At 37.0% G+C, this 14,805-nt stretch overlaps 1 protein-coding gene across 2 annotated transcripts in view; it reads left to right on the plus strand.

Annotated features, from left to right (window-relative positions):
* COMMD10 (COMM domain containing 10) overlaps nucleotides 1-14,805 on the plus strand; it is a 118,919-nt gene that overhangs the window by 19,195 nt on the left and 84,919 nt on the right. For both annotated transcript variants that reach the window (XM_037374325.1, XM_037374324.1), the window contains exon 5: nucleotides 7,760-7,870. In XM_037374325.1, the coding sequence (XP_037230222.1) occupies nucleotides 7,760-7,870 (111 nt within the window). The remainder of the gene's footprint in view (nucleotides 1-7,759; nucleotides 7,871-14,805) is intronic.

A 14,805-nucleotide genomic window follows, 5' to 3' on the forward strand; every position in this document is an offset into this window, starting at 1 on the left:
GAGAAAAAGATTTGCTGAAGATACCTTTCACATCAAATTCTCTCTTGCTTCACTGTTTGTAACAGCTTCAATGAGAGTAATTCTATGGATGTCTTAAAATACATGAATAGCTCTTCCAGATTGTTCCCGGAAATGCTTTCATCTTTAAAACCGGACTGTTCCTCTCAAATTAGAGGGAAAAATAGATGAAATGAGTTAGTATCTGAGTTAAAAAGGCAGAATTCTGATTTCATTTGTTAAAACAGTATTTAATTTTTCTCCTTCTGTAATTGTTGCCTCTGGGGGCAGGATAGGTTCCTTTCTAAGGTACATGTGGGCAGAGACATAGAGTTGTTCATTTTCCTCATTACTGCAAGCAGCCACATCATATAGTGCACCTTCTGAATTTGTCAGTCTCTGTCTAATATATAATATCTAAAGTATCTAATAGGTTTTTCTGACACTGGTGCTATTTGAGAGTAGTTCTTGAACCTTATTTTTCCAGCTTCAGAAATCTGCTTCATTAAGAATGGACTGAAGGATGGGTTTTCATCCCGCTATTATGCACTCTGCTATGGTGTTAGTTATGCTTAACACTACAACAGTAGAAGTTTAGATTTTGGATTCTTAAGTTACCAATATTTACTTTAGACTGTGAATTAAATTACCCTTTTAAAAAGTGAGCACTCCAGCATTGTTGTGAAGCTGAACTTACTTCCAAGAGTAGTTGCTGTGTGTAGACTGATACAATGCTCTTACAGATATACCGCATTTGGTAGAAATAGATGAGGATAGTGTGTCTGAAAATAGTGCCATTACACTTGCATATTATTTTGGTTTTTTTGTAGAAAAAGCTTTATGAAAACAAGCATGTAGATTTTTTTCTCAGGATATGAAAGGTGTAATCTCACGAGTGGTAACATTTAAGTTATGACAATTACCAGATCATTTTGAACTGAATGGCCTCTCAAAATAAGGGTTAAAGTATTTGGAAAACAAATAGATGGGCCTGTGTACCAGTAGAGCATGAAACTTATTTTTGTATTACTGTAGATATTCCACTTTATCTGAAAGTTGGTTCGCCTTCTGCCTAACAGAAGATTATTTTCTGTGGTACCTGTAAAGAATGAGTCAGAAGTTCCTTTTGGCATTCTGTTTGTATTACGCAGTTTTTAAAAACCTCATAGATGTAAAGTCAAATTACACTGCTTCAGCCTGTCCTCAAATGAATCGGACTGCCTGTGAAGGAAAGTAACTATAGATGTACTTAAACTACACTGAAGTAGATCTTTGAGTACTGACTCAAAGTCAGGAAACTTGAATGTTGGTTGTAAGCTATGCAAGTCTAAACCAGCGTTCTGTACCATAGGAAGCCTTTGGCAACCAACAACAGGAATGTCCATATTAAGTCCTTCAGCACTACCAATACCACATAAAGTAGTACTATTACAAGCACTCAGATTTGTGCCAGGATTTGAATTTTCAGAAGGGATATTAATATTTATTTTCAGCCCCCCTCAGGTTAGTAATGTCACTAGAAGCTGATTTGACTGAGCTGATGCATGCATGCATTATGAACTACATGAATAAGATTTATTATCATACCATAATTTCCTTAGTACATGTTCTTCTAATGTTCGCAGCATGTGACCTAGTTATTCTAAAGGTTACTCTTACTGGCTTTTAATTCTGACGGTGGGCCACAAGCTCAGTTTGCTTTAAAATTCTCATCACTCGTGCTGGAAAGGTTCAACAGCCCCTTAGCAACTTCAGGGTAATGAAAACTGTTTTCTCTCTAAAAAGGCACATGTTGTTGGGGTCCTTTGTTGCATTTTAAAAAAAGTCCAAACAGACAAACTAACCCATAACCCACTGACAATGAGAGAAATACCCAATTGAAATAATACTACTGAAAACTTGTATTATTATATAGTTGATTTTCAGAGATTACCAAATGTAGTGGTAACATTACCACTTCTTTTTACCAATTACCTGTTGGCAGTACTGAGAACAGTTGTTGCAATAGTAGTAGTGGACTTCACAAATTGCATGTGGTAGTTTGCTTATGCTATGTGTTCCTTTCCCATCTAGGGCTTTCATAAGCTTTACCCCCATAAACATAAAAGGACAGACACTGCTACTAATTTACAATTGTTTCTGCATTCTCTGCCCATCAGACTTGTTAATAAATTCAGCCCACAAATCTGTGTTTCTCACTTTTTTGACTTGAAGATGAAACTCTAATTTTAAGAATTCTTTTTCTTGCTTTTTGCGAAATGCTAATCAGCATTGCGCTGTCTTCCTGTAGAAATGCATACAGTCCTTTGATTGTCTGAAAGGCTAATAATGGATATGCCAGGATCTTCATGATCTTTTCTGCAGCCAGTTTATCTACAGGAGCTTGTTAAATCATATTTAACCTATAATGCTGATTAATTGCATTTTCCTACATATTCTCAGTCATATATGTGTTCTGAATATAATGTAATTATTCTGTCATTAACTGAAGACTTACTTTAAGTTTTAGTATTACACAGAAGTGAAGTACATAATACTCTATTTAGAGAAAGCTAGGTGTTCTGAAAGCAGCAAATCTTGCCAAGAGAATGGAATGCAAGAATCTGAATGAAATAATTAGATCTTCATAATATGAAATTATAAGATGTATTATATGACCTGTAAAGTGATAGGCTATTTCATAACTGTCTAAATGCCTGGCAGTTACAAAAAATTCAGTCATGTTGATTTTGTGTCCAAGCAGTATTTCCATACTGTAATTCTTGCAGGTTCAGTGCTTTGTTTACTCACTGTAACTCTACTTTCTCTGAGGTCAATGCCTAGCAGTTTCTAAGGGACAAAACAGATGTCAAATCATGGATTACCCATGGAGGAGAAATAGTGGTTTGCATGGTGTTATGGCATCCACCTTGCGTTGTGGTAGAGAAGTAAGCTGTTTCTGGCACATCAGTGAGTTCCAAGGACAGTAATACTGATTTTCTGTAGTTTCTGTAATGATTCGTTATTATAGTAGATGACCTTCTGAAAGCTTCACCTTCTAGAAGCGGGTAATTTATACGAAAATACAAAAAAATTCCATTAAAAAAGTTTCCAGCCTTCATGGGTGACTTCATGGGTGAAGAGACAGACAGGATGTGATCTCTGTATAATCACTGAAGTCCAAAAAAAAAAACCCAAACCCTTTCCCTGCTCTGGTGCTGACTAAGTATTTAAACCCCTTTTTCACTCTCTTCCCTTAAAAATACTGGACCCTGTTCCAGAAGGTGGAAGTATTAGGGAAGACATGTTAGGTGCTTATGTGAAATTCTGTTTCCACTCTTATTTTTCCCTTTTTTCACAATATTCCCACTTCTTTTCTCAAATTAAGGTCCTTGCATTTTTCAGTGTGTCTTGCTCAGTCACTTTGACTGGTTTTGGTCTTTCAGGTTGGATCCCTGCAACGTGTGTGTTCTGGACATCCAGTCTGCCTTCACTCTCAAGTTGTAGACTTTTGTTTTTGAGCCTTATAGACTGATTCTTGTATAGCCAAGTTTATTATTTTTTCCTTGATGTTTTTAGCCTGAATTTGCCAAAATTTGCCAAAAGTTTTATTTGATTTCATGTTAGAGTGTAAGATAAATATATTTACGTAGTTGAGAAAGGAGAAGTATTTTGATATTTTGACAAATAATATAGAAACTTGCTATGTTTTTCTGATTTCTTGAATTTCTTCTCAGTTTTGATTTGATTTGTATTAATGTTTGTGGGCAGCCAAAGGTGAAAGTAAGGAACTGTGGTGAAAATACGAGACAAAGAGACAATGGTATGTAAAAACTTAATGGACTGTAAGTGACAAGGGAAATGGTAGATTCTGTGGGTGTTAATTTTGACGATGTGAAATCCTTTATTTGGTTGGAGATTGTGCTTAAAGTATAAACTGTCAAGTATGAACTTATCAGAGAAGATGTGAAAGCTGACTTGATACTTAGGGTTCATGGGCTTTTTGCAGAGGATGACTTTCACCCAAATGTTTTGCTGTAGTTATGTTGGATTGCTGATGATCTTGTCCTAACATTTAAAATACTGTGCTTTACTATTTACTATGGAAAGTAGTCTGGTGGACAGGACAGTGGACACGAGTTGGAAACTCCCATGTTTTACACTGGAAGAAAATGACTGTGGATATCATAGGCTTCATCATAGACAGGTCTACAGATGAGGGGTCAGATCCTCTCATACTGGGGGAAATGGTAGCTCTCATCATCACAGTGTGGATGTACCCCTGGGAGGGTGGTTGGCCACCGAGAAGCACCGCATTTGTAGGGGGTACAGAGCTGGTTTAGCAGGTGTAACACCTTACCTTCTCTACAACTAGTCCTGAGTGAGTGCTGGAAGGGAGAAATGCATAGGTTCTTCCATGCCTTTTAGTCCTGACTGTCATGGTATCCTCTTAAGAAGCCTGAATGGAAGAAAATGGACACGGGAACTGAGGATTACAGGAGTCTCGAAAGCTTCTTCGTACCTATGTTGCCCTGAATCATTTGCTGTAGGGTTCATGGAGGAGATCTGAAGCACTTTCATACATGCTTACTATTGTTTTTATTTAGTATCTATGCTTTTTCCTTACCCTTGTTTTCCAGCTTGCAGCTTTTTTTTTGTTTTCTAAACATAAACCTGAGGTTCAGTAAGTGCCCAGAGATACCAGTGAGAACTTACAGCACTAAATAGTACATTTTCAGCAATGTTTATTGTTGCAGTGACAAGGTAGCTTGCACATTTCTGAACTGCTAAGAAATGTAAAAAGAAGCTGAAGGTCTACAGTAACTAAAAACATGGGTTTATTTTCATGCTAGTTACGGCTTCCTTCCCTCCCAAATAAATGCTTTTTAGGTAATATATTGCAGATTCTAGCACCATATAGTCCCTCCCAATGTTTTGTCTTCTATAACAAGTTTTGTATCAGAAGGGGAAATAATTTTGCAGTCCTTTCATTTTTTAAAAATTTTGGCCTTAAAATATGTATCACTTCATGGCTACCAAATACTGTGCCTTGACACAAATACCATGTAGAAACATGTCACCACTCTCAAAAGGTTAATTGATATTTCAGGATGTTGAATGTCTTCAAAGTAAACCTGACCATAGTCAAATACATGTGACATTTTTCTGGCACGAAAATAGTCAGACCATTTCAAAGCTGTGAGTAGCATGCTGTTTGTTAATAAAAACTTGTTCTCTTACAACTCTAAACCAGAAAAGACACAGGAATTGTACAGGAAAACAAAGTAATTTTAAGGTAAAACAATATAAAAATAGTCATGGCTGCTGTTCAGCTGTGAACTCAGGCCACTGTGCTGCCACATTGTATTGTATTTGTTCTGAGCCCTCTACAATATTCCTGTATAGATGTGTATTAAAATTGAAATAGAAGACATAATCTGGATTTCTTTACTTTTGATGGTTTGTTTTTCATGCTACACACAGAGTACACTGTTTAACAGCTTTAGAAAAGTCTTAAAAGTCAGGCTTTTCTTGTCTCTAGTGGCACTGGTTTATAATCTTGGATAAGCTGCTAGCCTAAGTCTTGGTTTCCACACTACTGTAAGTAACTGTTTAAGTAACTGATAGAAGTGCTTTCGAAATTGAGGAGCATGGGACTTTAACCTCAGTGACTGCAGTATGAAAAGCCATAGCATTCCAGACCTTGCTCACTGTCTCTATATTTGTTCTTAGTGGTTAGGTGTTTTATCAAAGTAAGTGATACTGTTTCCTGTTGCCTGCTTGGCACTGCTTGCACCGCTAGCCCGTAAGTCAGTATTTGGGTCCTTCTCTGTTAACTATTATCAGTTTTGATAAGGTTCTACAACTGCTTGCTTGATCAAAAATCCAGAGTAAGGTGAGATGTTAAGATCTATATGCTCTTTAGAGAACCAGAGGTAATTTCTTTACTTAATTTTATTGAAGTTTGTGGAGAGAAAAATGTTTTCCAGCCGTGTCATTCTGATATAATTTGCTGGAAGGTTCCAGGTACTGGCCAGCACAGGGCTTAGCAGAGTTGTCCATTAGTTTGATTGATTTGTGCACATCCACAGAATCCACTTTGGATTGTGCTGTACTTTTGGGTGGAATGCACAATGCCCTATTATTTCCATCAGCCAAAATGTAACTAGGTTAGAGGATATCAGAACAGAGAATTATGATTAAAAATTACTCTGCGTTTAGAATTTATAAAACTTGAGTTTTAAGGTATCTTTAGTTCATAGGCTGTAGGCATCCTGTTACTAAAGCTATGCCTACCTACCACAAAATGAGCTGGACCAGATTTACAGCATTTTGGTTGTGTCCTTTTGTGATGTACGCATACTTTCAATGATTTGATTAATATGTAAACTTCCTTATTTTTACCACAGAATGAAGCCTGAACAGAGGCGCTGAATGCAGAGCAGCTGGCAGACTCTAGGCTGGCCTGCTCAAGTTCCTTCTGCTGGCTTATTCCTGTAGCTGTATGCAAAGTCAGTTTGAGACTATGTCTTTCTGTTAACTTTGTTTGGCCTTGGCTAAACTCCATAACCATCTTGGACTGGTAGTGGTGCTTAATAGGTCATGAAACGCAATTTTCCTTTTGGTATGCTTAATCATATGGGTTTCAGTGTTTGTTACAGAAGTGATATAATATCGATGCACTATACAAAGAAATGCAATATAACATACATTAATGTGTAAATGTGAAGTGTAAATGTAAATGGTATGATTTAATTATACTGCAATAAATTTTGGAAGTTCTGTCTTTGAACTGTGTCCATGGATGATGTTTCTGCCACTGGCTTGCTCGCTCATCTTTCATCTAGAGGTTACTGTCACTGTAGGAGGCAGGGCATGTGTTGACTTCTCTGCTGTTCACAGTACAGTGCCTCTGGGATGGCTTTATGCTGTTGATTTTTGCTGAATTGCTGGACTGGTAAGAGATTAACTGACCTGTGGCTCGCTTTTACCAAGTCACCCACAATATTTACTAGCAGGAGGGAAACAGTAGGTTAAAAAGAACTTGTGTGAAAATTAACTTGCTAGATGGTAAAAATTTATATATATACTGCCTTTATTCAAGAGGGCCAGGTCGATAGTTTTGTGAAAGACTTGTAGTTCTGTTCTTGTGTACTTCATTTATGTCTGAAGTGTAGCTTGGTGATGTTTGACTATAATTTAAAATTAATGATTAAAAAGCAATTTGAAATGCATTTTTGTGTAGCTTTATATGAAAAATTCTGTTGCTCACATGCTTAACTGTGTTTTGGCTTTTCAATAGTAACAATTTAAAAAGCAACACAGAATTATTTTTGTCATTAATGTCTGTATATGATAGAACACATGAATAGATCTGTTGATTAAGAAATTACCATTTTTAGGTGATTTACTATTTATTGGTAATTTTTTCTTTTTCCTAAAAGAAAAATAAATATGAAATAAGATTGAATCTGCAACTTTGCTGATAAACTTCCACAAGGAAGGGGAAACTACCTTATTTTGGATCCTTAGTTGTGTTTTGTGGATTAGTTCCAGCAGATCTGAGGCAAATGAAGTCACTTTATTTTGGGTGGTCACAGGCAGTTTGAATGATAAATTTGACAGAGAGAAACAAACCTGCGGAAACAAATTTGCAGAATGCGTGTTGTATAAAAATGTTTAACATTTGTAGAGCCAAACTGACACAGACCATTCACAATATAGAAAGTTGACTTGAATGCTTCTGTACCATCTGATTGTAATCTAAATTTGTGTTTTATAGCTTGAAACAATTGGATGGCAGCTTAACCTTCAAATGGCAGAGTCCACGCAAGCGAAGCTGAAGTCTCCTCGAGCTGTGCTAGAGCTGGGAGTGAGCAGTGAAGATGGAAAGGTAAGAAATACATGCCTGGCAGAGTTGGAATGAGATGTGGTGATGGCCTTACGTTCAAAGTTCTGAGGCATCCATTGGAACTCTTGATTGTTGTTAGTCTTACCAGTGTTTTCATTTTTATATTTCATAAAATTATTGTAGGCACTTGGAATCGTGAAGTACTGGTGTAACAGCAAACATACTGGGTAGACTGAAAGCTGTGTTACCAGCAATTTGGGCTGCAGCTAATAGAGAAGTATAACGGAATATGGTTATGTTAGGTCTCTTTGTAGATCATTTATTTTCATCACATAGTATGTGATTGGTACTTCTTATACTTTTAATGCCTAATAGCTTCCAGCGTTCTACCATGTGTGTAGTTGTATGAGATACTACTTGTTACTTGCAACCTCTCTGTGCTAATGATGTATTTACATGAATGGTGAGACACTATATGCAAGGCCACAGAAAGCCAATATTTGGAGGTTTAAGCTAAAGTGTTAAGGCCAAGTGGTTTGTGGTGTTTCAGTGCAAAAACCTAACAATGAACATAATATTTTATGCACAAAATCTGTATCTTTTGTTAACTAGCACACTTTAAAGACATGAATTGCTTTTAACTGTATCTTGCTAATGGGAACTGGAGTCTTCTGTACTGTCAGAATGTTTAGCTGTGAAAATGTCTGTGTAGAAGTTTTGAGGGGAAAAATCAGAAATGTGGTTCTGCTTTAGCATTGCATTTAAATCACAGTAATTTTACCGGTGTGAGTGGAATTTCTAATTTATGGTAGAATAAAAGAGAATACACAGGTTATGTTTGTGCTTCTCACCAAGACTTGCAACAGTTCTATTTTTTTCAGCAGTTCATTGTAATCTGTATTTTTGAAATGTAAATACAGGAACCGGACAATATTTTATGTCCAAGCTGCATTGGGTAGCACTGCATACAGATTCAATTCTCTGGCAAGTTTGTCTACTTTCTTTACAAACAGAACTCAACAAGTGGATTGTTTTTTGTTTCCCCTCTATTTCTTTTTGTGGGTATGATTATTTACCAAGATCGGAATTATTTTACAATTAGAAGCCTGGAATAGACTTGTAACTGGCATTTAGATAAAACAATGCAACAAGAAAAACCTACTGATGCTCTTAAATTACAGACACTAAAATTTTAAAATCTGGGTTGGTGTGAAGTTAATTCCATATTTTTTTTCTGAATGATTACATACTAGTACAGAATAGGTTTGAGATTGGGTAATATTTGTTTATGTAGCGACAGAAGTGTTGGAACATAATTTTTGTGCTGTAGTTTGCATCTTCATAATCTCTTTGTGCACAAAGTATTAAGTTATCTGAAAATCCTAGATGCTATATACTTGGGGTTTTTTCTTCCAAACTTATGTATGTCCCTTTTGGTGCAGACATTTGGCGTGAATTTAATGCATATATTCGTAATGAATTGTGTTCATTTCTCATGAAGCTTTATTTCTTCTTCTTTTTTTTTCCTTTTTTTTTGGTAGTAATTCATGGATATAATAACTTGATTTTTTTCAGAAAACAGTTACATAGGCCTTTTTGTGGGCTCGTTAGGGGGCAGTAGTGCTCTTTGACTGGCTTTTTGAATGCTTTTTTGCGATGATGATCTGAATCAATTCTGAAGTTGGTCGTTGTGGGAAGTGTTAAGTGTTTACATTTCCAAGCTGCATATAACAATAGAAGTTTGTCTTGCTCATCTACAAAACTAAAGCCTATTAATAAAAAACCCCCAACATACTGAGCAAGGTAAATGAAATTGGCCATTATTTCCACTTCTGCTAACTAAAAGTAATTGTACCAATGCATTAATATTTACTACAACTCACTCTGCTTAGAGATCATTTAAACAGTTCTTTGTCAGAAGCTGCCATTTAAAATTAGTATTTAAATTATCTCTCCAGGAGAGGGTATTATTTGTGCTTTGTGAAATAAAGAGTCAGAGCATCTGCTATATGCTGTATAAATGTCTATAGAGTATATTTTGTCAGCTTCAGATGAAATGCAGAGTCCCAGAGGTACACTTGGTTTGGATCTAACAAATATTTTGCACATGACATGAAAAGTTTTTCACCGTGGGTGTGATTAAGTACAGAAATGAGTTACCTGGAGAGGTTGCAGAGTTGCCAGCCTTGGAGATAATCAGGAGTCAACAGGCTAAGTCTCTGAGCATCCTGACTGAAGCATGGAGTTAGCCCTGCTGTGAGCAGGGTGGGTGGATCAGGTGGGCTGCCAAACCCTGTCTTCCAGCCCAAGTTGTCCTGTCATCTAGGCTGCATTGCGGCTCGGTTACTGATGCTGTTTTGTATAAGGAGAAGAAAAAAGGAACTTTCAATTAAAAATCCAATTAACAGTGGTTTCTTACAATGATTCATAATTTGAAATGTTTAATTGCATTTCTAAATCTGAGGGAAGTGGAATTTCTATGAAATAGGCACACAAAAGCTGGTATAATAGGAAACATCTTTTTGAGCTGCAAGATTCTTTTGCTTCCATTCTGACATTTTAATGAGCTAAGGTGACATTTAGTACTGATTTTAAGATATCAGCTGGGTATAAGGGTTTTCTTTAGTAATATAATTTGGTTTCAGATTTTGTGGGCTGTTGAGTTGCAATGCAACAATCTGAGAATTTTTTAGACTTATTTTTATGGCTTTAAGGTGAAAGAACCAGTAGAGGGAGCACAAATTAACAATCCTGATAATCAGTGCTGCTAATTATGATTTTGATTTGCAAACAAAGACTGATCCGAAGAAGTGCTGTGTTTATTTAATATGTGTTTCTGTCAGTAATTTATTTAACAATTATCCACACAGGCACAGTTGCACATTCTTTCCCACTGTTAATAGCAGTAAATCCTTAGGCCATCTAGTCTAACCATACCAGCCATACAAAAAAAAAAAAGTAGTAAAGATTGTAGAAAAGGTCTGAGGGCTTCAGAAATGTCACTTCATTGGTGCCAAGTATCTCTGCAGAGGAATGTGAGAAGTAGGAGTGTGTTCTTAACTAGTTTCTGCTATGCCTTTTCAGTAGGAAGATCCAGTAAGGCACTTTACTATATATATTTATATTTATTATTATGTATTTTTGCACATGATCTGTAGTTAACATTTATGCTTGAAAATCATTGGGGTAAATAAACCATTCATACCCACTGTTGTCTCTTGACAGTTATCCATTTTATTTCTGTAAATCCATTCCACAGATTTCATTAGATTCAGTTATCTAATTACAGGTTGTCCTGTGGAAGGCTTTGCTCTTTTCTTGGAAGGTTTTGCTCTTTTCATGGTTTTCCTTCTCTTTATTTCATCTATGATTTTATTCTCAACCATTAAGGACTTCCTGGGGGAGTGGTGTTTTTCAGTGTGAATGCTGTGTGTAGATTCCTTGTGAGAATTCAGTACTTCATTTATTTTGTTCCTTCTTTATACATATACTTGAAAAAATTTATTACAGGATTTTGTCTGCCAATGCAAGACAAGTAACTAATAAATGTGCTGGTTTGTTAAACCTGCTAATGTAATACTTTTGACAAAAGACAGTTAATATTAAAATGTTACTATACTAATGTAGTTTAATTTCCTTTTAATTCATTTCCCCTAGCTTCTAGATGTTTTAAAAGGGGCGTATAACACTGGAAATATTTTATACTCTTTTTTTTTTCTTTTTTTTTTTTTCCCCTGTAACCACTTGTTCAAAGTCAAAATAGGGTCTGACTGCATTTTAAACTGAGATCATAATACATATTCATCATTCTACAGAGCCAATAAAAGTCTGGAAATCTTAAATGAAATAACACAGCATGGTCTTCTTTTTTTTCCCCTTCCAGTTTTTACAGGCTTTTTATTAATTTCTGAACTGTGAACAAATCTATACCTTAGACATTTTGCTCTGTTTACTTTGGTGTATGCCATTCTGCTTTCTAAGTTTGCCACTGTGAATACTTTCCCCTTTTTTAACAGCAAAGCACAGTAGATGAGAAACAGAGCTTTTCTTCTAGTGAAGCTAGATCAATCACTCAATTCACACTGTAGATTCTGTACAGCCTGTATGGCATGTAGGCAGGACCCACACTTGCATGGATATTTAAGGAAACAGAGTGGTGCTTCCCCTTCACCCTCATTTTAGCCCTTTGTTTCCCTCTGAAAACAAGTTGTGTTTGTGGAGTGGTGTAACAGTGAGAGCTGGTGGATGCTAGTGATATGTTCCCACTCCAGAGAGGTAGGAGGGGGCAGAGCTGAGCATCCATGCCATGATGTGCCCTCTTTATTTGCCTTCTCAGTCCTTAGCTTTGGGGGTGATGCATTTATAGGTGCCTTTTTTGGTTCAAAATAGAGGAGTAATTTGTATCTGTGGGGCCTCAAAAAAAGACGACAATTAAAAGACATGACACTGGAAGGACTGTGATGAGGTGCAAAGACTAAGCAATTGTAAATTACTTCTCGCATTCATAGGCTACTCAACCACTTTCTGTTCTGATGGGGGTATCACTTTTGCTTCTCAGAACACAAACTTGCGTGCACACCCTTAAACTGATTTTGGTCTTCTCATCAAGCAGATTTGTAAGTCTCTAGCAATTGCTAGAAGTAAGTAGGACAGGCCTTAGATGAATGCAAAAATGTTTTAAGGATGAGATCGAGACAGAAGTTTTTTTCATTCCTATTTAGAGGAGGTAATGGGATGCCTGGATAGCCTCAGATAGCACAGTCCTGGTTCAGGGTCTTTCTGAACTTCTGTATACAAGCAAGGTAGCTGGTTTTGGCAAAGTACATCATGAAACTGATTTTGTTTGAAAAACTAAAATCTAGTAAATAGCTGATGATAAGAAAGCAGAAACTTCCCTAAGAGGAGGTTTCAGAATATTGAGAAAAGTCCTCACATTTGTAGGAGATGTAGTAAGAACGACAGTATAATCTTGAGTGTGTGGAACAGCTCAGAAAAATGAGCCTGAAATTTACAATTTGCTTCCAGGCTGTCACATTGCTACAGAAAGCTGTCAGAAATTCCACTGCTCAACGTGAGAGCCAGAAATTCCAGACTTGCAATACAGAGCAATTCTTGCATTAGACTATTTTTTGATCTTTCATACCCATTATCTCTGATTAAATCCATTTAATTAGAGGAAAAAGTAAAGCTGTAGTCCAGAATTTTCAAGGTGCTGAGTGGGCTTTTGTTTTCTTACCAGTAGAAATGTAGTAGAAATGGATGGCACAGTAACCCATGATCTGTGAGTTGTGAGTAGTTTGATATTTTACTTAGAAACCATTTACTGGACGGTGTGACTCCAGGAGTATGCACTTACCTCTGGCAATTGTACTGCAGAGTGTGGTTAATTATTTGGCTTCATTTGTGATCTTACATGATTTGATTACCCAGCTTACAGTAAGAATCTCTTTACAGCAGTAGTCTTATGTTTCACCTGGCTGTACACACAATTTATGAGTACAGTCTATAGTGCATGAACTTACAAAACCTGTAACTGGCTACAGCCTCTGCACATGCTTTGTTCCCACTAAAAGAGTCTTAGGACTTTGTTCATGTGTCTTTGTGTCATGGAGTTAAAGAAGAAAACAGTCCCAGTTGAGTGTGTACAGCCTTGGACAACCTCTGGCTACAGTTAGTACTGAAACTCTTGTTTTATATAAGAGTAAACTGAATTGTCCACCATGTGTAACTTCACCATTGTCAAACCAAATAAGCAGCAGAAAAGTAGCTGAAATACTTAACTTTGAAGTTTAAACTTGGTGAGCCATTTCATTACCAGACAGATTTAAACTTGAGTTTAACTTGAGGGTATTTGAAAAACACAAAGATCTCGTGAGGTTTTTCTCGTTCAGTGCAGTTGTGCATGCCATCTTTTTCTTACAAAATTTGTTTCCTGTTTGCCTCAAACTGGTTTTGTAGGCTTGGTCCTTTAGCCTTTTCAGACAAGGAAAAAGTATACATGGGGTTCATTGCAAATTCTCAGGCATCTTTATACTTCCTTGCCTGCTATTCTCGGAAACTGTACAGTGTTTTAGCAAATGAACTGTTGTCTTCATTTGTGTGTAGCAATGGAAAATAATGGTGTTTTTTCAGTACCTTTTGCAGTACTTCCTGGCTATACTGATCCCTTTGCTTTTACTTAGGCAGTGAGTTCTGTGGACCCTTCACAAATGTATTAAAAATTGGCGTCTCTCCCATGTCTTTTTTTTCCTGGTTCTGAGATAGAGAGATAAGGTAGTGTAAGAAAAGGGTGACATTAGGGAGAGGTGAACATAGTTGAATTTTCTCTAACAGCAAGGCTGTCTTGCTAACATAGCTCTTTTGCATGTGACATCTGTTACAACAAAGTTGACTGCTGCCTTTGAGAATTGGAGGCAAGGACGGAGGAAGACAATGTGTAACAGAAAGAAGGACAACAAAGCTGGTGGAGGGTCTGAAACACAAGTCTGATGAGAAGCGGCTGAGCGAACTGGGGCTGTTTAGTTTAGAGAGGAGGAGACTGAGGGGGCGACCTTACCGCTTTCTACAGCTGCCTGACAGGAGGTGTAGGCAGGTGGGGGTTGGTCTCTTCTCCCAAGTAACAAGCGACAGGACAAGATTAAATGGCCTCAAGTTGCACCAGGGCAGATTTAGACTGGATATTAGGAAGACTTTCTTCACTGAAAGTGTGGTGAAGCATTGGAACAGGCTGCCCAGGGAGGTGGTGGAATCACCATCCCTGGGGGTGTTTAAAAATGGTGTAGATGCAGTGCTTAGGGAAATGGTTTAGTGATGGACTTGGCAGTGCTGGGTCAACAGTTGGACCTGATGATCTTGAAGGTCTTCTCCAATGTATGTGATTCAGTGATCTCCAAGTCAGCAGCTTTTGAACATGGATGTTTAAAACCAGGTAATTAATCTATGTATAGATGCATTAAAATTAATATTTCTCTTGAATG

Source organism: Falco rusticolus, chromosome Z, assembly GCF_015220075.1.
Source record: "Falco rusticolus isolate bFalRus1 chromosome Z, bFalRus1.pri, whole genome shotgun sequence".
In the NCBI taxonomy this organism is placed as follows: domain Eukaryota; kingdom Metazoa; phylum Chordata; class Aves; order Falconiformes; family Falconidae; genus Falco; species Falco rusticolus.